We start from the raw sequence: 24605 nt of genomic DNA, 5'->3' as shown, positions 1-24605 counted from the left end.
GTCGATTTTTCTTTGTTAAATGGCATTTAAATATATAAAATAAATATCAAAAATATAAGTCTTTGTTTTACTATGGTTGCAAAGATCAAAAAATTTCTCTATGTGACACGGCACCAGAGGGAAGTTAGGGTTTTTCAAAATGCTGGCCCGAGCTCAAAAGGTTCGCCATCACTGGCCTAGATTGTGGTTCCACCTAGTGCCCAAGTCCGGTAACTGCATCCTGGGCTGCCCATGACCCACCGTGAAGTCAGGAAAAGTGAGGATCAGCCAGTGGCCCTGCCGGCTCCCCTGTTCCCAGCGGCACTCCAGCTTGTGGGGCGAGTTCCCTGTCCCCCAGTAAGGACCCTCTGTGGGAGCTGAGGGGCAGTGACAGGTGCAGGCGAGGGAATGCCCTCTCTCCACTCCCTGTGTGCCTACTGTGTGCCAGGTGCCGCATGGCACAGACAGGTGTGCACTCACTCACACCCACGTACAGCTGTGTGGCCTCAGGCCTGTCACAGCCTCTGAGCCCCAGCTGCCCCTCTGCCGATGGGAATGCATCGGACGCAGGGCGTTCAGTGAGGGCCTGCCTGCTGACCTCATAGCACAGCCACGGGGAGTGCTCAGGGACCGGGCCCATCCGGAGGGTTGCCAGGCTAACAACCAGGATATCCAAACGAATTTTCATTTCAGATGAACAACAAGCCACATTTTAGTATAAGTATACCTTATACAATATGTTGGATACTTATAATTTTTACTTTTAAATATTTTTTATTGATTTCAGAGAGGAAGGGAGAGGGAGAGAGATAGGAACATCAATGATGTGAGAGAATCATCAATTGGCTGCCTCCTGCACGCCTTCTACTGGGATCAAGCCCACAACCCAGGCATGAGCCCTGACCAGGAATCGAACCCGGGACCCTTCACTCCACAGGCCGACACTCTATCCATTGAGCCAAACCAGCCAGGGCCATAAATGATTTGTTGTTTATCTGATATTCAGACTTAACTGGGCATTCTGTGTTTTCCTGGCAACCCTACCTTTCTGTTCTCTGGGAACTCAACCTTCTGAGGGAGACAGAGGCCAAACCAGTTATGTTCAACCAGGCAAGACAGGTGTCCCCGGAGTGGGCCAGGGCAGTATGGGCACAGGGGTGAGAAAGGCCTGCCCTGCCTGGGAGAATCAAGGCAGGCCTCAGGGAGGAGGGATTTGCCCTGAGTCGTAAAGAGCAAGGAGGAGGGAAGGACGTTCTGTAGGAGAGAGCAGGCAGCAGGTGTGGGGCTTACAGGGACAGAGGGTCCGTGTGGCTGAAAGGGAGGGAGAGGCCAGGTCAGGCCTTGGTAAGGGGTGGGCTATTCACGGAGGGCAGGGCCGGGCTCAGTCCCAGGTGTACTATAGGAAGGAAGGGCTGGGGAGGAGGGGCAAGCCAGAGGGGCCCTGAGCGGGGCTGGCACAGGTCTGAGTCCAAAGGGAACCAGGAACAGCGCGGCCTAGTGACTAGGCCCGCTGCGACCAACCCTGCCAGCCCTCCAGGGTCCCCGGAAGGGACGAGGGTCTTTGGAAGGCCTCGCAGGGGCGGGTGCTGAGAGCCTAGGTGGGTGCTTCCTGTTCGCAGGGGAGTGAATGCCCAAACCAAGAACGGTGCCACGCCCCTGTACCTGGCGTGCCAGGAGGGCCACCTGGAGGTGACGCAGTACCTGGTGCAGGAGTGCGGCGCGGACCCGCACACGAGCGCCCACGACGGCATGACCCCGCTGCACGCGGCGGCACAGATGGGCCACAGCTCGGTCATCGTGTGGCTGGTGAGCCCCCGGCCCGGGCGGGGCGGAGCCTGGACGGGGCGGGGCCTGCACGGGGCGGGGCGGGGCCTGGACGGGGCGGGGCGGGGCCTGCACGGGGCGGGGCGGGGCCAGAAAGGGCCCGGCGCCCAGCCCCTCCCTCTTGCCCCGCCCCGCCCCGCCCAGGTGAGCTGCACCGACGTGAGCCTGTCGGAGCAGGACAAGGACGGCGCCACGGCCATGCACTTCGCGGCGAGCCGCGGCCACGCCAAGGTGCTCAGCTGGCTCCTGCTGCACGGCGGCGAGATCGCGGCCGACCTGTGGGGCGGGACCCCGCTGCACGACGCCGCCGAGAACGGGGAGCTGGAGGTGAGGGCGGGGCCGGGGCGGGGCCGGGGGCGGGACGGGGCTTCCTCTGCCGGCGCCGCGCGCTCAGCACAGCCCTGCCCGGCGCGGGGCGCGGGCTAGCGGCGGGGGGTCCCCCCTGCGTGCCCCTGCAGTGCTGCCAGATCCTGGTAGTGAACGGCGCGGAGCTGGACGTCCGCGACCGCGACGGATACACGCCCGCCGACCTCTCAGACTACAATGGCCACAGCCACTGCACCCGCTACCTGCGCACCGTGGAGAACCTGGTACGCCTGGCCTGGGGGGGCAGAGGGGGGCGTTATCTCACCCCTAGCCCCGCCCTCGCGCCCCCACAGGTAGGTTTTGTTCACCCTTTTAGCACCGAGGAAGCTGGAGTGCAGGCACGCGAAGCCCCTTGCCTGGATCACACGGGAGTAAGGGTCCCAGGCCACTTCCCCCCACATGACAGCCGGGTCCACTGGTCATGGAGGAGGGGGGGGGGGTGGAGGCAAAAAGTCAAGAGAAGGAGGACCAGGGTCGCCCTGACAGGGGCGAAGGCTGGGAGAAGTCACAGGACACATACGAATGGCACAGTTGGGTTCCTTCAGCGGCCACCGCCCGCATGGATCGCTCATTTCCTTCTCGCCACCGTCCCCTGAGGTAGGGGTGTCAGCGTCCCCATTTCAGGGTAAACCGAGTCTCAGGGAGGCCCAAGCTCACACAGTACTCAGTGGTGGAGCCCAGTGGCCGGGCCTAGAGCCACCTCTTGACCACTCCACTGCATGCTCACTCAGTGAGCTGCTTTGGAGCTGGAAACCTGTGCTGGTCTTTTTAAATTCCCTTAGTCTGGTGACACGGCCGAAAAGTGACCCACCGGGGCCTGAGCGCAGTGCGGCGGCCTCTGCGTCAGCCAGTGCAATGCCCGCTTTGGGACTTGAGGGAGGAAAGAGGGGAGGCCTCCCAGGTGCCATCACAAGGGCACTGACCAGCTCCCAGGGCAGCCTGGCACGGGAGGGGCTGCGGAGAGAAAGGGGGTAGCCCCCAACCTGTGAGCACATGGGGCAACCCCGTCCTGGGGACGCGGGAGCACAGCAAGGCGCAGGGTCAGAGGCGACCCGGACCTGAGGAGGAATCTCCTCCGAAAGGGCCGCGCAGGGGGAGCGGGTCAGCAGGCGGTGCTCCCTGCGCCGGGCACCTAAGCAGGGAAACGCCGTGGCCTTTGGGCGCCAGAGGTGAATTCCCTTCGCTGAGAGTCTGGGTGGCAGAGCCCCACGTCCGATCCTCGCACCTGCCGCCGGCGGGCGCCTGCCCGGAGCTTCAGGCTGTAACCTCAGCCGGTCTCCGTGGGAAATGAATACTAATAGCTGATGTGTGTGGCACTTACTGGCCACCGAGCCCTGGCACTTCACTCACCTTTAAGTCATTTTTACAACCTAACGGGGCCGGCAGCACCGTTTCCCCATTTCCAGAGGAAGGAACGGCTAAAGGAGAGATAAGTGACTTGCCCAAAGCCAGCAGCTAGTGAGTGGAGGAGGTGACATTTGAAGTTAGCATGCCAGGCCGCAGAGCCCGTGTCCCGAACCTGTTACCCGTGGGGCCAGGCCTGGCGCTCCCAGTGCCTACTGCTGTCAGCCACGAAAAGGGCATCTTCAGCTGCCCGCTCAGCACCTGCGGTTCCCCTTGGCTCCTGGGGTAGGCAGCAGGGATGCCCCCTGAAGTGTGTGGGGTATGAGGCCGGGCCCCTCACTCAGGTGGGCCCAGTGATGGCGGTGGCAGATCCCAGCCGCAGAGGATGCTGGCCCAGAAAAGGCCAACAGGCCCCAGAGCCCCTCATCACAGGCCAATGAGCGCGGCTGCAGAGCCGTTACTTGGCGCCAGCCTGCCTCCGCTCCCGGGGGGCCTGTGACACTTCTCAGGCAGGCGGGCGTGGGGCAGGGAGGCGCAGGCCTGGGCAGAAGCAGTGAGGGAGCGAGCAGGCTTGCGGGCAGCAGAGCAGCATGGGCAACGTAAGCAGGGCCCCCACCCCAGCCCACGCCCATGCCAGGAGCATGGCACGGGGCACGGACAGTGGTGGGGGGTGGCTAGCTGGGTAGCCTCAGCTCCAGATGCCCACGTAGCTCAGCTGGGCCACCCGTGCCCCTCTCTTTCCCCGAGGGCCCTGCCTGGAGACAGGGACTGGTGCGGGATTTGCCTAGTCGGGCCAGGACAGACAGGGCTTGCTGGCCAGGTAACGGGGGATCGGTCCTCCCTGCAAGCTGGGGGGCCTTGCACCCCTCCCCTGCCCCCAGCTGCTGCCAGCACTCTCACCAGCTGCAGAGCCTGGCCCTCCCCAAAGATGCACTGGAGCCCAGGCCCTCTGCCCATCGATGAGGAAGAAGGCTGCTGCCCTGTGGCTCGCTCCTGGGGGTGCACCCAGGGCCCCCCTCCCCTCAGCCTCTCAAACTTCCTGAGCAGGGAGGGGCCAGGAGTAGGAGTTTCCAGGAGCCCGGGTCCTGCTGCTGGGGGGCGGGGCTTGAATCTTAGCCCAGAAAGGGCAGTGGCTTAGCCACGGTCACCCAGCGAGGGCTCTGAGCAGGGCCCTGCCCCAGAGCTCGCTGGCCGTGGGGGCTGGCTGTGCTCACGGCCTCCGCTCCTCCGCTCAGAGTTTGGAGCACCGCGTGCTGTCGCGGGACCCGTCCGCCGAGCTCGAGACCAAGCAGCCCGACTCGGGCATGTCCTCGCCCAACACCACCGTGTCCGTCCAGCCCCTGAACTTCGACCTCAGCTCACCCACCAGCACCCTCTCCAACTACGACTCCTGCTCATCCAGCCAGTCCAGTATCAAGGGCCGGCGCCCCCCGTGCGGTGAGTGGACTGATGGGAAGAGGGAGGAGGGGGAGCAGCCCCGGGCCACCTCTGCCCACAGCTGACACTGGAGGCTGCCCAGGCCACCAGGAGAGGATGCTGCTTCTGGTGAAAGATAGACACTCGTGTTTGTGTGTCCCCATCACAACATACATGTATATCCACACATTTGCACATGCACCTCGCACACGATACACTATCCTTACTCACACATGCACACACCGTCCCCAGAACTTACACACTCAAGAGTGCACACTTGTGCCCTAGCTGGTTTGGCTCAGTGGCTAGAGCATCAGCCTTCGGACTGAAGGGCCCCCCGGGTTCCATTTCGGTCCAGGCCACAGGTTGCGGGCTTGCGGGCTTGGTCCCCAGTGGGGGGCATGCAGGAGGCAGCTGATCAAGGACTCCCTCATCATTGATGTTTCCCTCTCTCTCCCTCTCCCTTCCTCTCTGAAATCAATAAAATATATATTTTTTAAAAGAGTGCACACTTGTACGTGTGTGCACACAATATACAGATATGAATGCACAACCACCTATTGAGCTGCGCAGATATATACACACACCTACCCTCCACACAGGCACACAACTCTCCATTCTGTACCCTAGCTGCGCTCACACACACCCCATGTCCACAGACTAACACAGCACATTCATAAATACCAAGCCTGTGTACTCACGCACCATCACACAACATGCACAGACACTCACGCGGAAGCCAGACATGCACGCACACACGCTGACCAGGCCCCGAGCACGGGTCCCTCCACTTGACATGCCTGCCTCATGCCACCAGGTGGTGGCTGCAGAGATGGCGGGCACCCTGAAAAGACTGGGTGTGGCATCCATATTCCTGCCACCTGCCCGGCCGGATCTGCCTGGAAAGCAGCCCTCCTCCCTCCAGGTGGCTCAGCCCAGGGGCACACCTGGAGCCCAAAGCCCCGGGGCTCCCACCCCAAACCTGGGTGAGGTCCGTGAGGTGTGGTCTTTCCCCGACAGGTGCAGGCCTGCGGGAGGGCAGGGCCAGGGCCAGGGCGGGGCCACGCTGGGCTGCACCCCTGAGTCCACTACCCACTTGGCAAGTTGCTTATTGACAGTAGAGGGTCTCAGTCCTGCGCACAGCCCCTCTGCCAACTCGCAAGCCCAGCATTCCCCCCTCCGCCCCCCTCCCCCTGCCAGGGCTTCCGAGAGCCAGAGCCGCAGAGATACAGAGCTACGTGGACATGCTGAGCCCGGAGCTGAGCCTGGCCCAGGGCAAGATGGAGAAAACCACACCGCCGCCGCCACCCAGCTTCCCGCCGCCACCCCCGCCCCCAGACACCCAGCTGCCCCCTCCCCCACCGGGCTACCCGGCCCCCAAGCCCCCCGCAGGGCTGCAGGCTGCTGACATCTACATGCAGACCAAGAGCAAGCTCCGCCACGTGGAGACCGCGGGCTTCCGGAAGGAGGTAGTGAGCCTTCGCCCACCGCCTGCCTCTCAGCGCCTGGCTGGTGGGGGTCATGGAGGCCAAGGACTGCCGGCTCCTGGACACCCGACAGGGGTCCCTGGGCCAGTGGCCTGTTCAAGAGTCCATATTCCTGGCAGCCCCGCGGGGGCTCAGGCTGGGCACTGGGGAGAGGGAGATGGGTAAGACCAAGCCGCCGCCCTCTGCAGAGCTGGGGGGCAGAGAAGGGGCTAGAACATACACCCAGACAGTGGGGCCCTTCGGGGGCTGGGTCCCCACCACCTCTCGCACAGAATGGCAGGGTAGTCATGGAGTGGCATTCAGTCGGGGCTGAGGGAGGAGTCGAGCACAGGCCCACCCGGTTTGGGGCTGGAGGTCCTGCCGGGAGGTGAGGTGAGTCCTGCGGAGAAGGGGAGGGGTCCGTGTGGGCGTGTGGAGTGCCAGGTTCTGGGTTGGCAGGGCCTCTGGGGTCCTGGCTGAGGCTCGGGAGTGGGGCTGGGGGTCAGAGGGCTGGGCTGGCAGCTCAGAGTCCTAGGCAGGGAGGCCCAGAGGGGCCCTGCCTACAGGCCCAGGGGACCCAGCACGGCTGCTCTGAGAGCAGGGCAGGGGCGGCCTGAGCCCCCAGGTGGTGGAGTGTGGGGTGGAGGCCCCGGTGGGGCCTGTGGGAGCCCTGACCTTGCATTAGTTCCCTCTCAAGCCCCAGGCAGACCACTCCAGGGCGAGCTAAGTAACCAGTTCGCACAGGTGACCCGGTCACAAGGCCACTGGCGGGGAGGGGAGGCACGGCCTGCACAGTGGCTGCACCGCCCCTCTCGTGCCATCTCAGACCAAGCCCCCAGTCGGTTCCCCTTTCATCCCCAGAAGATGCGGGCCCAGGACTTTCCGGACCGGGCTGGTGGGCCCTGCCCAAAGCCACAGGGCAGGTGCTGGCCTCTGCCCCCCTCTGCCCCCTCTCCTCCCTGAGCCAGAGCACCCCGGACCTCGGTCCGTTCCTCCTCCCGGCGTGTGCGTGCCAGGCCGCAGGCTCCAGGCAGCTCCACAAAGGGCCCTTTGTGCGCCCGCGGGCCCCCAGCCCCGGCCTGGCTGCCTGACCGCCGGAGCAGGGTCGCGGCTCTGCGCCTAAGGCTGCGGGGGGCGCGAGGGGCGGGCCGGCCCGGGAAACAAATCCTGCGGTGTCGCGTTTCCTGCAACGTGAGCCGGGTCAGGCGGGGCGGAGGGTCCGGGCCACCGCAGGGACAGGGGCTGGGAGGGGCAGGGGGACAGCCCCCGCCCGCGGACTCGGCCTTCGGCCCCCGCTGCCTCTCGTCCTCTCAGAGCGGGGCTTAGTGGGGGGCAGCTGCGACGGGGCGGGCGCTAGCTGTCACCCGAGCCGCCTCGCGGCCCCTGAAACCCGAGGCTGGGGCGAGGGTGTCGGTGTCGCTTACGCGGATGGCGATGGTTTCCAGATGCGGCCTGGAAGGGCGGGGGCGTGACCCCGAACCCAGGGGGCTACGTAGGGGAGGGGCTCACTGTCCGCAGGGAGGCCGGGGTATTCGGTTTCGGAGGATGGAGGGGAGGACGGAGGGATGGAGGATGGAGCGGAGGGATGGAGGCCGGGTGCTCGGCAGCACCCAGCGGAGGAGAGGCGCGCAGGGGCGGGGTCACATCTGGCCCGCGGGCGGGCGTGGTGCGCGGCCAGGTGTGCGGAGCCGGCCAGGTGTGGCGAGCCGCGGGCGCCCCCGTGCATCCCCCACCGGCGAGGATTGGCGGGCCCGGGTGATGTCAGGACGACAGAGCTCCTGGGCGCTCGGAGGCGCGGGCCGGGCTGTAACCCGAGAGGGAGGATCGGGTAGCGCAGGTGTCGGGTCCCCGCCTCCCCGCCGCCAGGTGCACAGCGGGGGCCACCGGCACAGGCAGAGGTAGGAGCAGCCCCGGCCTCGGGCTGGGCAGCCGGGCCCTGGGCAGGCGGGAGCCTCCGAGGACTCGGGCGCTAGAGGGGGCTCCCTCGGGGCGCATCCCCGCGAGAGGGTTCGGCGGAGACTCGGGGCTGGGCCGGCCGGTGAGGGCGCCGGGACTGGGGTGCGGCGGAGGCTTTAGCGGCGGCTCAGCAGGGAGCTGCCCTTCTCCGGCTCCCCCTGGCGTCGGGGCTGGGCCACCCCGCCCCTGGGCCCGCCCCTTCGAGCCTCAGTGGGGCCTCTGCGCCCCTTGGCCGGTGCCCAGAACACCACCTCCCCGTAGGGTCAACCGAGCCTCCCTGCCACCGGGGCCCCGTGACCCCCGCCCCATCCCCGCTCCGAGAGCAGGAGGGGCTAGGAACGCGGCGCGCTGCACCTTCGACGGCCGCGGGCCGTGACCCCCGGGGAGGAGAAGAGGGGGGGGGGAGCACCGGGACCCGGCCTGGAGCCCACGCCCCCTGTCTCTCCGCAGCTGGGCTCCCGCGCCGGCCACAACGGGCTGCGGAGGCAGGACTCCGGCCGCAAGCCCCGCGCCTTCAGCAAGCAGCCCAGCACGGGGGACTACTACCGCCAGCTGGGCCGCTGCCCCCGCGAGCCGGCCGCACGCCCGGGCATGGCGCACAGCGAGGAGGTGCGTGCCCGCCAGCCCGCACCCGCCGGCCGCCTCGGACCCGGCCGGGCGCCCCGCTCCTCACTCGCTGGCCCCTCCGCTCCCCCGCAGGCGGCGCTGCTCCCCGGGAATCACGTGCACAACGGCTGCGCGGCGGAGCCCAAGGCGTCCAGGGAGCTGCCGCCGCCGCCCCCGCCGCCCCCGCCGCCCCTGCCCGAGGGCCTGAGCTCGCCGCCGCCCGCTCCGCCTCTGCCCTTCGAGGGCGCCGGCCCCGGCTGCGGGCAGCGCCGCTCCTCCTCGTCCACCGGCAGTGAGTAGGGGCAGGGGAGAGGCGGGAGGCCCGCTGGCCCGGAAGCGGGAGGGGGAGACTTAGACAACGCCCCCGCCCTGCTGGGACTGCCCCAGCGCCCCTTCTTTTCCTACTGCTCTTCCTGCAGCCCCTCCCCTCGGGGAAGGCTCTGCCGCGCAGGCCTGGGCTGTGTGACCTGGGGCAAGTCTCCGTCCCTCTCTGGGCCTGCCTCCCATCCGGTGGGGAGGCCGCAGGGGCTGGTGGCGGCTGCCTCCGGTGAGCCGGAGCTAGAGGGGAGCTCTGACAAGTAGAACTGACTTCAAGGAGGCAGGGCTGCGGTCCCCCTCCTCCCCCCACTCGGTCCTGAGTCTCTCCTAGCCCCCTTCTCGGGGTCTCCCAAGCGAGCTCCAGCCCTGAGCCCTTCCCAGGGCAGCACAGACTCTTCCCAGCCTGCGAGGCCTGGCTAGGGGGACAAGGCCAGTGACCCCGCATGCCTGTCCGCGCTGGTGACTCTCGGGCATCCTTTTGTAAGAGCTAGACGATGGCATTCTCTTCTGTATTGGGGGGCAGTCTCCTGCTCACCAGGCTGCTGGGAGGCCGGAGGCGGGCCCAGCCCAGCCAAGCAGGGCAGGGACCATCAGGGCGCCGCCCAAAGCTTCCTCTCCCTGACTAGGATGCAAGGGCACAGGAGGGTCCCTTGTATTGCCTGGGGTTCCTAGGGAGCCCAGCCCCTGCAGACGCCAGCTCAAGGTCAGTTCCCCATCTGCAGCCTGGAGCAGGCCTGCGGCTAGAGGACAGGGTAGACCCTACCCCAGCCCAGTGCCAGGACGGAGGCCCTTGCTATGGGAACCAGGGCTGGGGCACCAGCAAAGCTGGCCACTGAGCAGACCACCCTGTGGGCCCAGGGCAGCCCGAGCCAGGGTCCGATGGGCTTCAAAGCTCTCCTCCCCTCACCCCTCCTCTGCACATCTCCCTTCCCGGCTCCTGCCCGCCCCTCTCTCGCTGTCCCTGCTCTCCCAGCCTCACCCCAGCCCCTCCCTCTTCTAACTGCACTGTCACTTCTCTCCCCTCGGTCTCTAGAAGTGAGAGTCCTGAGGCACAGGAAGAGTGAGTAGCTGCGTTCACGCTCCCGCTGAGGCGCGGGGTTGGGGGACAAAGCCAACGCTCAGGGAAAGCAAGGCCCCAGGGATGAGGGACTTGGGGAACGGGCAGAGCCAGGGGCCGGTGGCTGGCGAGGGTCCCCTTCCCCCCCCACCACGCCCACATATACAAATTCTTGGCCTGGCTGATGGGGCTAGCCCCATACCTTTCCCTTTTTCCTCCTGCCCACACTGTGCTCTGGGACCCACGGCCGAGGGCGGCCAGGAGCTGCTGGCCTGTCCCCCGCACCCAGACCAGACCCCATCCTTGGGCTCTGAAGTCAGCCCTCCCCACACCCAGTCACCTCCGCTGGCCTCCCGGAACATGCAAACTCCCGCTGGGCATTTGCATGCTCCCCGCCGGGCCCTCCTTCCGGGCGGCACGCTCCGCTCCGTGTCCTCAGGAAGGGCTCCGCTGTCCCGGGTCCCCAGAGCTGAGAGAGCTGAGAGGCGCTTTGCCATAAGTGTGCTCCGGGCTTGCACCCAGTGTGTCTGCACGCGTCTGTCTGTGGGTTTGGGGGCGGGGCTGGCTGGGCTGTGGTATCCAGGGTTCCTAGTCCGAATGGCCAGAGAGGCTCAGGCGACTCAGTCCAAGGGTCACTGGGCTCTGCTGATGCAGAGAGGGCCGGAGGCAGACTCCACCCTGGCCAGTGGAGCCAGGGAACCGGGGGACAAAGGTCGGGGGGCTGGTCCCAGGTAGAGTTTGGGAGCTAAGCAGTCAATGCCCGGGTGGAGACGTTCACTCAAGTCCCCAGAGCCAGCCCACGAGCCAGCATGGACTCCCAGGGGCCTCCAGGTGGGGGCCCCACGCCCCAGCGTGAGTAGGGCTGGGAGAAGGGTGGGGGTATGGGACTTCCAGCGAAGGATCCGGCTCTGGGGTCCCCGAGAGCCAAGTCACCCGCCAGGCTTGGGATCTGGAATGCTGCCCTCTGGGCCCGAGGGGTGGCTCCAGTCGATCGCCTCCTGACTTGGGGAGGGGACAGCAGAAGGGCAGGTCCCCACCGGCCCCCACCCCACCCCTTGCCAGCGCCTCCTCTCCTGCCTCCCCCAGGCACCAAGTCTTTCAACATGATGACGCCGACCGGTGACAACGCGGAGCTGCTGGCTGAGATCAAGGCTGGCAAGAGCCTGAAGCCGACGCCTCAGAGCAAGGGTCTGACCACCGTGTTCTCCGGCAGCGGGCAGCTGGCTTCCCAGGTAGGTCGGTGGTCCAAAGGGCCCCGTGCTGGCTCCCCGCCCCCGGCTCCCCGCGCCCCTGCCGGTGCTCAGCCCCGCCACTTCTCCCCACAGCCTGACGCGCAGCTGCCGCCAGTGTCACCAGCACCTTCCCGGCCCCGGAGCCCCACCCCGCCAGCCGCAGGGCCCCAGCCGCTGCTCAATGGCAGCTTGGCGCCGGCGCCGCCCGCCACCCCCGCGCCAGGGGTGCAGCTGGACGTGGAAGCGCTCATCCCCACGCACGACGAGCAGGGCCGGCCCATCCCCGAGTGGAAACGCCAGGTGATGGTCCGCAAGATGCAGCTGAAGATGCAAGAGGAGGAGGAGCAGAGGCGGAAGGTGGGCCGGGTGCGGCTTCCCAGCACCCCAGCCGGCAGGGCCCTGCAGCCTCAGGCAACGCCCATTACCTTTGGGGCCAGGCAGCCTGGGGCCTTGTAAACATGCTCTTCTGGTTCAGGGGCTCTGGTGGGGCTGGAATTCTGCAACAGCCTCAGGGGAGGCGACAGTGCTGTCCAGAGCCCACACTCTGAATAGCCCAGAGGCTCTCGGTCATAGACTGTCCTGGGCTCTTTCCTTGCATTTCCACCTTCCAGCCTCATCCAGCCTCAGTTTCCTCATCTGTCAGATGGGTTGATCATCACCGGCTGGCAGGATGTTTGGCCATCGACCATTTAACATGTTCCCTGGGCGTCGTCTATGTGCCACACACATTGTAGTCTCTTGGGATTCATGGACTATATCAAGGCCTGCTCTTGCGGGGGCTGCAGGGGTGGGGCAGAGGGGTCAGCCAGCAAGCAAGCACAGCACCTCAGTGGAGTGAAGAGTGCCCCCACATAACTGGGCTGGCACAATATGGGCATCGCTGTGGTGGAGCAGGCAGAGGGCTGGGGCAGCCCCAAGCTCCCCATCCTGTTTGGGCTGGGGGCGGGGGTGGGAAGGAGACAGTGAGGTCTAAGGTGGTCTTGGAGATGAGACAGTAGTGGACGGGAAGCGTGGGGCAAAGAGCAAGCAGGCGGGAGAGGGGAGGGCTGGGAGTCCGTGGGCGTGGCTCCGTGACTGTACTATGGAAGGAAAGGGGTAGAGCTGGGGATGGGGAGGGGGTAGTCTTGAGAAAATGGACCTTCTCCTGGAGCAGTGTGTAGTCTGGAGGGGGTAAGGCTGGGAAGGGGCATTATTGGATTTGTATGTGGGGATTGTGGTGGGTCAGGATGAATGGGAGGGCTGTGAGGAGGTGAGGGCAGCCCTCCACCCTCCACCCTCCACCATCCACCATCCAGGCTGGAAAAGCCTGGCACTAGAGTTGCAGCCTAGCGGTGAAGCAAGGCGAGGAAAAACTGTATGAACGGCCTGGCAAGCCCAGCTCTACAAACTGTATTATTACTAACGGGATGTGAGGGGGTGGGAATAGGAGTGGACGCCACAGCTTCAGCCTCTTTTTTAAAAATCTATTTTTATTGCCGAAACCGGTTTGGCTCAGTGGATAGAGCGTCGGCCTGCAGACTGAAAGGTCCCAGGTTCGATTCCGGTCAAGGGCATGTACCTGGGTTGCGGACACATCCCCAGGGGGTGTGCAGGAGGCAGCTGATCGATGTTTCTCTCTCATCGATGTTTCTAACTCTCTATCTCTCTCCCTTCTTCTCTGTAAGAAATCAATAAAATATATTTTTAAAAATAATAAAAATAAAAATCTATTTTTATTGATTTCAGAAAGGAAGGGAGAGGGAGAGAGAGAAACGTCAATGATGAGAATCATTGATGGGCTGCCTCCTGGACACCCCGTACTGGGGATGGAGCCCGCAACCCAGGCATGTGCCCTTGACTGTTATCGAACCCGGACCTTTCAGTCAGCAGGCTGATGCTCTGTCCACTGAGCCAAACCAGCTAGGGCAGTGATGGCGAACCTATGACACGCGTGTCAGAGGTGACACGCGAACTCAGTTTTTTGGTTGATTTTTCTTTGCTAAATGGCATTTAAATATATAAAATAAATATCAAAAATATAAATCTTTGTTTTACTATGGTTGCAAATATCAAAAAAATTCTATATGTGACACGGCACCAGAGTTAAGTTAGGGTTTTTCAAAATGCTGACACGCCGAGCTCAAAAGGTTCGCCATCACTGAGCTAGGGCCAGTCTCCTTCAAGAGCCTGTGGTTGGGACTAAAACACCGACATGGCGGACAGAGAGGGCTTGGGCCACAGGATGAGAAGGGGTATCAGTGTGGGGCGAGGAGAGGCCTCCTTGGGATCTGGCCTCAAGGTCGCAGAGCTTGGATGAGGTGGGAGGGCCGCCTGGCGTCGCAGCTTCAATGCCTTTTGCATGTTCTTCGGTGGTGTAATGAGCAACCAGGCCAGGCACGGAGCCATCTCCCCGCCCTGCCTCTGCAACAGCACCCAGCGACCGGCTGTGTCCCCGCCAGCGACCCAAGTGGACACTGCCCGGCGCCCGGAGCGGCGGCCCGGGCCGAAGCCTCGCCCAACGTAATCGCCCGCCGGCCAGGCGCGGCTCGTCCCTGCAAACTCAGCCCCGCGGAGCCATTACACCACCGGGGACATGCAAAGGGCGCCCCCCGGCGGCCGCTGCGGGAGCTGGGCCAGAGGGAGACCCGCCTCCCTCCCCTCTCTTGTCTTCCCCGCCTTAGCTGACAGCCGCCAGCTCGTGCTGCTACCCCCGCGAGGGCTGGAGGTACTCCCGCGAGTACAACGGCGTCCTCGGGCCCTTCGGCGAGCTCATGACCGAGGCCGACATCCTCCGCATCGAGCAGCAAATCGAGAACCTGCAGGTGCTGCACAAGGCGCAGAAGCTGGAGGCGCGCCTGAAGCAGCTGGAGCTGGAGCTGGAGCAGCTGCTGCCCATCTCAGCCGCGCTGTCGGCGCCGCGCTTCACCGTCGACCCGCGTCGCATGCACGGCCGCGCCGCCAGCCTGCCCGCCTGGTGCAGCAAGATCTCCACGCTGCTCAAGAGCATGGCCACGCTGCTGGCCGCGCTGGGCGGCCGGCCCACGCACCTGGCCGAGCTGCTGGCCGCCGACACGGGCCAGCCGCTGGCGCCGCTGCCCGACGCGCCCTGGCGGCCGGGCCCGCTCTGCCTGGGCCGCTCGCACTCGCTCAGCTGGTGCCGCGAGGCCGTGGCGCGCGAGATCCTCGAGTGCGGCGTCTCCGTGAAGCACCTCCGCGCCACCTACGAGCTGCGCGCCCAGGGCTCCCCACCCCCGCGCGGTCCGCGCCGCAGGTTCTCGCTGTCCCCCGGCGCCCCGGGCCGCGAACCCATTCTCGAGGAGGACTACATGGCGGCCAGCCCCGGCGAGCCGAGCGCCGCCGCCTCCAACCGCCTGCCGCCAGCCCCGGAGCCGCTGGGCTACCCGGACCCGCCCGAGGCGCCCGGCCGCCAGGCGGCGCTGCCCGAGCCCGAGCTGCTGGCGCGCAGGCCGCCGCTGCCCACCGAGCTGAGCGGCGTCCAGGACTACATCGACCTGCGCAAGGAGCGCATCGTCTACCTCTTCCTGGAGCACTGGCGCAAGTGGACCTTCGGCGGCCACGGGCGCCAGGCCCGGGCGCGCCTTCGCAGACTGCTGCCCCGCGTGGTGGCCGCGGGCGCCGGCCCCGCCCCCGAGACCGCCGACGCCCCCCAGCCCCCGGCCGGCGAGGGCCCCGACGAGCGGCTGCAGCGGCTGCTGAAGCAGCGGCAGGTGGTGGGGAAGCTGCTGGGCCGCTGGCGGAGCCTCCTGCGGCAGGTGCCCGCGCGCCAGCCCAGCGCCCCGGTCCTGGCGCACGGCCTGTACTGGCCGGAGCACTTCCTGCCGCCCCTGGACGGCGGCGCGCCCCCGCGCTACGACAGCCTCACCCTGGACCTCTTCATGCTCGGCTACTTCCAGCTGCTGGAGATGGGCCTGAGCCGCGAGGAGCGCAAGTTCCGCCACCTGCTGTGCTACGAGATGTTCGACCGGCTGGGCAGCCACCCGTGGGAGCTCATCCGCCGCTTCCACCGCGTGGTGCTGGAGGAGGTGGAGGCTGGCCGGCGGGGCTGGAGCGACGGCTTTGAGGATCTCAGGCAACAGTTCTTTGGAGACGGCCCGGACGCTCAGCGGCCTTGGGAGGAAGAGGCCGAGAAGGAGCAGGAAGAGAAGAAAGAAGAGGAGGAGAAAGAGGTGGAGGAGAAGGACGAGGGGGAGGAGGGGGAAAGGGAGCAGGCCCAAGAAGCTGCTTCAGCTCAGACGGACTGGCCAGAGGGGCAGCCGGAGGCCCCGGCCCCCGCCCCGCAGCCCCCGCCTCCTGCGCCGCAGCCCCCGCCCCCGCCAGCCGAGCCTCCCCCGCCCTCGGACCCTCCTAGCTCCGAAGCCCCCGCTGAAGACCCCCTGGAGCTGTTTACTGAGATGGGCGAGTTCAGCAACGAGGACATCTGCCGGTACATCGACCGCAGCTTCTCCTTCTGGAAGGAGAAGGAGGCGGAGCTTTTTGACATCTGAGGCGCAGAATTCAGGATTTCCCCTCACGCACCTTAGCCTGGGCCTGGATGTCTGCCTGGATGCCTGGATGATGCGCTCCGAAGTCAGAAGCGAACCAAGAACCCTGGAGGGTGGCCTTGGAAAACCCAGGACCAGGCTGCCTGGCCACTGAGGTCGCATCATGGCCGGCTGTGGGGAGTTGGCCGGATAGGCCAGGCATGGCACAGGGCAAACCAGGAGTGCCCTCTGGCCCTGCAGCCTTGCCTGGCTCCGTGTGGAGCCAGGTGGAAGGAGCAGCCCCTCTGAGCGAGGGACTGTGGGTCCCCCTTGGGGCTGTGTGGCTCTCCACCCCTCTCTGGATTTCACTGGGGTTCACAGCTACCTCTTTGGTTAAGGTTGGGGAGCCAGGTGTGCAGTGTTCGGTGTGACGTGTCCTCTGTAAGGTGCGAATAATAAAACCCTTCGCTCTGAGCTGCCTGTGTTGGATGCCCCCCCCCCCCCAGTTGTAAAGTTCATGTCTACTCCATTTGGGAAGGGCCTTCACGGAGGAACCAGGGCCCAGCCCGAGCCTCTCAGAGCTGGCAGGGTCTGCAGGGGCCCAGGTATGGGTCTGGCTGAAGATCGTGGGTCACAGGCCTGGGTCCATCTGTCTACCTGCCTGTATGGGGACTGTCATTCCCTGCTCTCACCGCCTGCACTCAGCTCTGACCCTTCGGCGCCGCCTCTAGGACACAGGCCTGAGTTATAGGGGGAGAGAGGGACCGCCTGCCCCTTGCAAGGGGCGTGTGGCCAGGCTCCTCCATCCACTTGCCCTAGAGAAAGGTATCAAAGGGTCTCTTCCTGTAACTCCTGCAGGCCCCCCCAGTTGGGGATGCACCCCCTCTTGCCCGTACCTCCCAGCCCGTGGTACCCTGAAGCTTTGTGTGTTTCAGGAGGAGGAAGAGGAGGCCCGGCTGGCCAACATGCCCGCCTGGAGGCGGGACCTTCTTCGGAAGAAGCTAGAAGAGGAGAGGTGAGCTGGGGTCTGGCGGGGTGTCTGGATCATGTCCCTGAAGTGGTGGCACCAACTAATGCTGTCTCTTTTTCCTTCTAGGGAGCAGAAGCGGTGAGTGAGGGGCTGGTCCCAACCTGCCTCCCCTCCTTTGCCCCTGCATCTAGTCCCATCTTGAGCTCATCCCCTTGTCACTCGGCCCGTAGCGCAGCCTCTCTGCTTCTAGTAATGCCAGCAGCCCCCCCCCCCCAACTAGACCCGGTCCCCAGAGTCTAGCTCTTATGCTGTAATGACCGCGTCCCCAATTACCCAGCCCTTCTCCCTCATTAACCTAGTCTTTCTGCTCAGTTAAAAAAAAAAAAAGATATAGGTGAACTTAATTTTCATAATATATTTTAAATGTATTTTTTTTGATTTCAGAGAGGAAGGGAGAGAGAGAAACATCAATGATGAGAGAGAATCATTGATTGGCTGCTTCCTGCACGCCCCCCTCTGGGGGTCTAGCCCACAACCCAGGCCTGTGCCCTGACGGGGAATCGAATGGTGACCTCGTGGTTCATAGGTGGATGCCCAACCACTGAGCAACAGCAGCTGGGCTATAGTATATTTTATATAACTCGATATATCAAAATTCAATTGTATACTTCAATATATAGTCAATGTAAAATTATTACTGAGATGCCCTGCACGCTGAAATCTAAGTCTTTGCGATGCCATGAGCACCTTATGGCTGCAGCACACCTCACGCCTAACATTTCAAACCCTCAGCAGCCCCATTTGCTCAGTGACTGCCTTAGCAGTGCAGACCTAGCCGCCACACTTTTGTGTTGTGTGGGGTTTTTTTTTCCTGGAAAACAAAAAGTGCTTTGTTTTTCTAAATTTATCTTCATTGTTGAAAGTATTACAGACGTCTCCCATATTCCCCCATTGCCCCACATTTTAATAATTTGTCCATAATTACCCAGCCCCTGCCTCCCAATAGTGTGGTCCCTCTGCTCCCCAGAGTCCATCCTCAAGCCCCAGCCACTCAGGTCCTCTCCCCAATAATCTCATCCCCCGCCCCCATAACCACCCCTCCTCACCCTCAGCCTCACTGTGATCAGCACCTGTTCCAGTGAACCCCAGCCAGCAAAAACCCAGCCACGGCCTCCTGCTCACCCAGCTCCTAGGAGCGCCCCAGCAATCCCAATCTGTCCCCAGCAATCCCCTCTGCCTGCCTCCTACCCCAGCCCCTGGCTCCAGTCCCCTAGCACCTCTGCCCCTAGAAGCCACTGCCAACCCTCCCACCAGTCCCTCTGCCCTCGGTGGCGCAGCCCTGGCCGCCGCTGAGCCCTCCAGGCGCCTGGCCCCCCCTCACCCTTGCGGTGGTTCTGTGTCTAGAAAAGAGGAGGAGCGACAGAAGCAGGAGGAGCTGCAGCGGGAAAAGGAGCAGTCGGAGAAGCTGCGGACACTGGGCTACGACGAGACCAAGCTGGCGCCCTGGCAGCGACAGATCATCCTGAAGAAGGGGGACATCGCTAAGTACTAGACTAGACGCTGCTCCCTCCCGCTCCTCGGCAGCTGGGGCGGGGTGGGCGGGGAGGAGGCGGCCCCTGCCCCAGCCTCCCCAGCCTGGACGGACCCGCTGGGAGCCACGCCACCCCCCTCCGGCCCGGCACCCCTCCCCTGACCCCCGCCCTCGCACCCCAAGCCCCGGAACGGGCCGGAGCGCGCCCACCCGCCACAGTCGCCCTGAAAAAGTGCCCAAGTTGTTGACGCAAAAGATGCTGCTTATTTGCATGGCTATTTACATATATTTGCATGTTCGTTGAATGTCAACGAGTGCAGAGCTCTTCCCAGCCCCGTGGGTGGTGACTTGGTTTTCCTGCGGGACCGTACCGGCTGCAGCCCCCTCCCCCGCACCCCGGAACCGCGTCGCCGGCACATCCTGGGCGGAGGCCGGCCAGGTTCGGGAAGGGAAGGGAAGGGGTTTTCCTGCCGCCCTGACCTAGATCTCCGCCCGGCCCCGGGGCCGCATTTCCCATCCCCGCGAGGGTTTCCTCTCAGTCATTTGTTTACCAGAAACGATAAAAACTGCCCGTCAAGACGGAGTTGTCGCTCCCGTGACCTCCGCGCGCCTCCCCGGCCAGGCCCCAGCACCTCGTCCCCTTCATTGCAGTGGTGGGGTGCCAGGAGGACCAGGGGCCCCGAACCCCCGCTGCCTGCTGCCTCCCGGCCCCGCGCCCCCGCCGGCTCGCTCCCCCATTAAAGCTCTCTCAGACGCCCGGCCTCGCTCACTTCACTCTCGCTCCCCGCCGCCGCCTTCCTCTCCCTCCCGGGGTAACGGGGAAGCCGCCACAGCGGAGCGGGAGGGCCAGGCTGGGGCGCTGAGGGCCACCCTGGTTCCCACCGTGCGTCCCAGACTCTGGCTGGCAAGCCTTCAGGCCCTTCCGACGCCCCCAGGAAACCAAGCCTGGGCCACTGCATACCCCAGCCCCAGCCCGTGGAGACACCAATCGGCAGCTTTTCTTAATCGATTTAATACCACAGCCACGGCCCACTCAGGCTGAGCGCCAGCCGAGCCATTTCCTAACCCCTCCCCGTGCTCCCCGCCGCGCCTCTGCCTTCAGCGGCCCCCAGGGGGCGGGCGGGGCGGGGCCGGCTGGCGCTGCTACGCAGGGCCGTGCCAGAGACGCACATAATAAGTGACATAAAATGTCTACACGCGTAAGTAACAGTACTTAAGGCTTCTGCAAGGGCCCTTGGGGCCCTCGGCTGGCGGACGGGCCGCGCTGCAGGCGGCTGCGCAGGTCCTCGGCGCAGCCGTCCAGCCCCATGCGCTCCAGGGCTGCGTAGATGGCGTCCAGGCCCGCGGGCTGCTGCTGGCGCCAGCGCTTGAGCATCTCGTACTGCTGGTCGCGGAAGCGGCCCACCTCCACCTCCACGGCCTCGATCTCGGCCTCGCGCAGCCCCAGAGTCCGCACGAACTCCTTCCAGCGCCGCGCGGGCACCGCGTCCATCACGTCGTAGAACTGCGGGCCCAGCTGCAGCGTGGCGGCCGCCGAGCCTGCAGGGGGCGCTGGCGAGAGCGGCGGCGGCGGCGGCGGCGGCGGGCCTGGGGACAGACCAGAGAGACCCTGGGAATGCGGTCTGTGGCCAGGGCCTGGGAGGTCCTCCCGGTTAGTTAGGGAACGGGAAGTGGGCAAGCGGCGCCCCAGGAAACCACAGCTTTCACCTGGGACTTGGGCGGATGGGGTGAAGTCTCTTACCCAGAGCTCCGCTGCGCAGCTGGTCCCAGGACCATGGCACCTCCGCTCCAGGCGTTTCCTGGGTCTCGGGGCAGCCAGGGGTCCAGCTGTGGCCTACCAACTGGCCGGGGCAGACTTTCTCACTGCCGCTGGGTGGCACCAAAAGAAGGTGGGCACTCTCAGGGGGCAAGAGGTGGGTGGTCTGGAAGCCAAGAGAGGCCCCAGGTCAGCCCTGCTTACCTAGCAGATGGCTCTGCTGGAGTCTGGCCGGCAAGCACCCCCAGGGCCGCCTCCGGGCGGGCCATGTCCTCTCACCGGCCCCACGGGAGAGCTGTGTCCTCTGCTGGAGTCCCCAGCCCCTGCCCTTGCCATGGTGGCATCATCCCCCTGAACGGTTAGCTCCTGTTAACCTGAGGACCGCAGCCTCCTGAGAGCCACCGCCCGAGGACAGGCCCGTGCTGCCCTCATTCCCTCATAACTTGGCACACGTGTTTGTTAGGTCTCCTCCATGCCAGCCACACCCTGGGCACCGGGAGTTCTGATAAGGCCCGACCTCTGAGCTCCAGAGGCTGAGGCCCGGGCACTTGCTCACCCTCACCCAGAACGTGATTGGGATTCTCACCGGCAGGGTGGTCAGGGCCTCCGTCCCGGCTCCATCTGCTGAGAGACAAGAGAGCTTAACCAGCGACCAGGCAGGGCTCCTGGACCTGGATGCTGGTCCCGCTTCGCTTGGGTTCCTCTACCAGCGGTTCTCAACCTCTGGCCCTTTAATACAGTTCCCCATGCTGTGACCCAACCATAACATGATTTTCGTTGCTACTTCATCACTGTCATGTTGCTACTGTTATGAATCGTCATGTAAATATCTGATAGGCAGGATGGTCTTAGGTGACCCCTGTGAAAGGGTCATTCGACCGCCAAAGGGGTCGCGACCCACAGGTTGCTCTACACACACACACACACACACACACACACACACACACACACACCCCAGCACTCCCCCAGCTCCCCTCTGCATCAGGCCGAGCGGGCTCTGGCTACCTGTCCTGACCCCAGGCTCATAGGAGTGTGTGCATGTATGCGTATGCATGTGTATGGGGTGGTATGCAGGCATGTGTGGCATGCATGTTTGATATGCACATGTGTGTGTATGCACACGTGGATATGCACGCGTGTGCGCATATGTATGCGTGTGGGTATGCACATGTGAGCAAATGTGCATGCACTTACCAGGAACCATGGGCTTGCAGGGCTGGCAGCGGCGGTATGTGTAGGTTAGGGTGGCACCGAGCACGAGTGGAACCACCAGGCCTGCCAGGAGCACCTGGACCCAGAACACTGAGGGAGCACTTGGTGGGTGCTGGGTGGTAGCCACCTCCAGGCTCCCCTCGGCCCTTCCCAGCTCTCCTGCTGTGTCCCCAGCAGGCCACCTACTCTGCCTCCAGCCGCAGGCAGCCGCGCAGGGCTCAGGACAGCTCCAGAGGGTGCTCCTGCGGGGGGGCGGGGGCGGGGGGTCAGGGACCGAGGACCCACCCGGCGGGCTGTCCAGGCTGCCTGACCTCTCCATCCCTTCCAGGCCTCTTCCCCGGGAGCCTCACTCTACCCAAGAATGTTCCTGAAGGACTGCTGAAACGCCCGTGTCCCCAGTAACTATATCAACAACCAGGATTTATCGAGCTGCTTCTAGGCCCGATTGAGGGCCACTAGAAGGCCAGCTCCATAGGACCAGGACCGCCTGTTGTGCTCCCTGGTGTACCCCAGCACCTGGAAGGGGGTCTGCTGATGGGAGGTGCTCTGCGGGGGACCACTAACGCCCCCAGGTTCAGATGGGGACGCCACACATCGGAGTGAAGTCGCTTGCTCAACAGCCTCCAGGGGACCAGGGGCGGGTCCTGAGTCTCAGCCCAAGCTTTGAAACCACCAATGCCCCTCTCTGTACACGCCAAATCCTCTTCCTCGCGCACAGCTGCAAGGACTACCGCAGGGCGCATATTTGCCTGGCACAGGTGAATCCACGTCTCCCTTTACATGTCTGACTAGAGGGGGCCCACCCACCACAGGGCGAAGGCCCCTCCTCCCTGCCCCTGGCCCCGCTCTGCTCCCCGCTCCCCTCCCCCTGCCCAGGGCAGCCAGGAAGTTACGTGGGGCAGGACACACAGCTGTTGCCATGTTCATAGAAGCCAGGCAGGCAAGTGCCACATTCGGTGTCTCTGCTGGAACCTGCACACCAAGAGACGGGGTGGGTCAAGGTGGGAGAGAGGGAGGCGGTGGGGGGATCAAGATCGGAGAGGGAGGTGGGGGGTCAATAGCCCGTGTTGGGGGTACTCACAGGGCACCCGCGTGTGGCGGTGCAGGGCCCCGCAGTCTAGGCACGGGTGGCAGAGGAAGGGCGAGCTGCCGATGCAGTGTGGGACCAGGCACTCCACAAACCAGCCTGGCGGGCAGCCACACCTGGTGTCGGCCACTGCCGAGCAGTTCTCCAGGGCCACCTGGGAGGCTGGTGGGGGTGCAGGGAGATGGGGGAGCAGAGGCCGTTAGGGGCAGATCCCCGGAAGAACAGAGGCGGAAAGAACCAGAGACAGGGCCACCCCACGGGAGAGGGAAGTGCACACCCCACAGACCAGGCCTGAGGTGTGTGCAGACAGGATGGCGGCCAGGAGGGAAAGGCGCCCTGAGGCAGGGTCAGGAGAAGGGCCTGAGGGGCGTGGCCCAAACCAGCCACTTCCTTCAGAAGGAGGCAGGCACAGCCTGTCCTCAGGGCCCCCACCGGACACCAGCAGCTCCTCACCCTGCTCATCGCAGGCCTGGCAGCGGGCGCAGCTGGTCTCGTGGTGGTGCTCCCGGGCCAGGAAGGTGCCCTGGGCGCACGGGACGCAGGTGGCGTTGCCACAGGGCTCTGTGCAGCGGGCCACTAGGTACTGTCCTGTGGAGCCCAGGCTGGGGTCAGAGAGTCAGAGGGGCTCCCTCCCTCCCTCCCTGTGCTCCCTATTTCTCTCCCAGCCTCCCCCCCCCCCCCCCCCCCGCAGCCACTCACCTGCCGGGCAGCCTCTGCAGCAGAGCGGATCCGTCCTCTTCCGAAAGTCGGGGGCACAGTCACACCTGGGGCTGGGGGTGCTGCCCTGGCCCTGGGCGCCCAGCAGGAGCAGGAGGAGGGCCTGGGAGACAGGGGCTGCTGGCTCCCGCGTGAGCATGGCTTCCCCACGCGGGGCTCTCCCTGCCCAGTCTCCCCAGCGTCAGAGGCCCCAGGATGTTGCCCTCAGAGAAGCCCACTTCTCAGGTTCTTGGGCAGAAGGGGTGCCCAGGGGGTGGGGATGCGACAGGGAGACAGGCCCGGCTGGGCAAGAGGAAGGCTCCCCCAGCCCCTCACAGGGCCCCTCCAGCAGGAAACAGGCAGCCCCACCCCCGCCCGAGGGACCCCGCTGTCTCCCTCCGGGGCCTCCAGACCTCAGGGACCCTGGCAGGGCGCTTCCTCTCGTCGTCGGAAGAGCCCGCGCCCTGGCTGAGCCTCTAACTAGGTCAGAGGGCAGGGCCTGCCCAACCCCCAGCGAGTCTGGGAGCAAGATTCAGATATTCGCTATTCGCGGGACCCCTTCCTCCCCGCAGATCCAGGCCCAGAGACTTGAGGCCGCCCCCCTACCCCCCACCGCCTCCATCCCCACTCACTGCAGCCACCACTGCGGCCCAGCGCCGGGGCTGCCGGTCCATGGCCCGGTGCCTCGCCGCTCTGGGCCCTCAAGCGCGACTGGAAGGGGCAGGACAGGCGTGTGCCTGCGGGGGCTTCCCCACTCTGCCCGCCCTGCCCACCGCAGTTCCGGCCCAGCACCCAGCTGCAGGGCCCGCCCCCTGCCACCCGTGAGCCTGCCTGCCTCCGTGGTAGGGGTCGGGGAACAGCCCAGGGGCCCTGGAAGTGGAGCCCTGACCTGGGGGGGCCTCACAGGGGTGGCAGGGGGCGGGCAGCAAGGTGCACAGAGCACAGGGCTGCCCTGGTGCCCAGCCTGGCCTCCAGCCTCAGCCCCGAGACCACCACTCCGGGGTGAAGTAACTTCCTCCACGGGGTTTCAGAGCCAAGCCCCTGCAGATGCTGTAAGGTGTGGGTGCAGGGGCCCCTCCCCTGGAGAGGGGCCCCAGAGAGACTCCCGGTGAGCCCAGGACAGGTCGCCCACCCCGGCATAAGCTCACGGGGCAGCCCAGGCAGGCACCACGAGGGGCCCTAATGGTGGACCTCATGGCTGTGTAGGGGACGGGTTGGTTTTGGGGTGTTGGGCTGGTGGCCTCTGCCCCCTAATTCACTGCTGCTCCCCGCGGTCTCTCCCCCGGTGCCCCACCACAGATGGGGGGACAAGAGCTCAGTCCCCGAGTC

At 65.0% G+C, this 24605-nt stretch overlaps 2 protein-coding genes across 12 annotated transcripts in view; one reads left to right on the top strand and one right to left on the bottom strand.

Annotated features, from left to right (window-relative positions):
* The window catches only part of ESPN (espin), a 28897-nt gene extending 9619 nt beyond the window's left edge, over positions 1-19278 (top strand). The window contains exons 3-15 of one of the 8 annotated variants that reach the window (XM_059691416.1): positions 1599-1785; positions 1948-2130; positions 2262-2393; positions 4749-4950; positions 6130-6398; positions 8802-8960; positions 9051-9249; positions 10309-10335; positions 11419-11564; positions 11658-11921; positions 16960-17039; positions 17121-17132; positions 18399-19278. In XM_059691416.1, the coding sequence (XP_059547399.1) occupies positions 1599-1785; positions 1948-2130; positions 2262-2393; positions 4749-4950; positions 6130-6398; positions 8802-8960; positions 9051-9249; positions 10309-10335; positions 11419-11564; positions 11658-11921; positions 16960-17039; positions 17121-17132; positions 18399-18546 (2008 nt within the window). In that variant the 3' untranslated portion in view covers positions 18547-19278. Of the gene's footprint in view, positions 1-1598; positions 1786-1947; positions 2131-2261; positions 2394-4748; positions 4951-6129; positions 6399-8213; positions 8294-8801; positions 9250-10308; positions 10336-11009; positions 11185-11418; positions 11565-11657; positions 11922-14224; positions 16499-16959; positions 17040-17120; positions 17133-18398 lie in introns of those variants that run through there. The other 7 variants (XM_059691418.1, XM_059691420.1, XM_059691415.1 and 4 more) reach the window with 7 other exon arrangements.
* TNFRSF25 (TNF receptor superfamily member 25) lies at positions 19279-24489 on the bottom strand. Of its 4 annotated transcripts, XM_059691445.1 has the most exons (10): positions 23909-24489; positions 23280-23400; positions 23034-23168; positions 22575-22742; positions 22387-22465; positions 21680-21735; positions 21476-21583; positions 20868-20905; positions 20267-20447; positions 19279-20112 (listed from the first exon to the last, which is right to left on the bottom strand). In XM_059691445.1, the coding sequence occupies exons 1-10, from the start codon at positions 23948-23950 to the stop codon at positions 19739-19741; spliced, it is 1302 nt and encodes a 433-aa protein (XP_059547428.1). In that variant the 5' UTR covers positions 23951-24489; the 3' UTR covers positions 19279-19738. The 4 variants fall into 4 exon arrangements, with proteins under 4 accessions (XP_059547428.1, XP_059547425.1, XP_059547426.1 ...); XM_059691442.1 differs by having other exon boundaries at positions 21476-21735; XM_059691443.1 differs by having other exon boundaries at positions 20868-20902; positions 21476-21735.
* Between the last annotated feature and the right edge of the window lie 116 nt (positions 24490-24605).

Source organism: Myotis daubentonii, chromosome 3 (genome assembly GCF_963259705.1).
Source record: "Myotis daubentonii chromosome 3, mMyoDau2.1, whole genome shotgun sequence".
In the NCBI taxonomy this organism is placed as follows: domain Eukaryota; kingdom Metazoa; phylum Chordata; class Mammalia; order Chiroptera; family Vespertilionidae; genus Myotis; species Myotis daubentonii.
The sequence above is the reverse complement of the archived record's forward strand: the minus strand, read 5'-3'. Positions and strand labels throughout refer to the sequence as shown.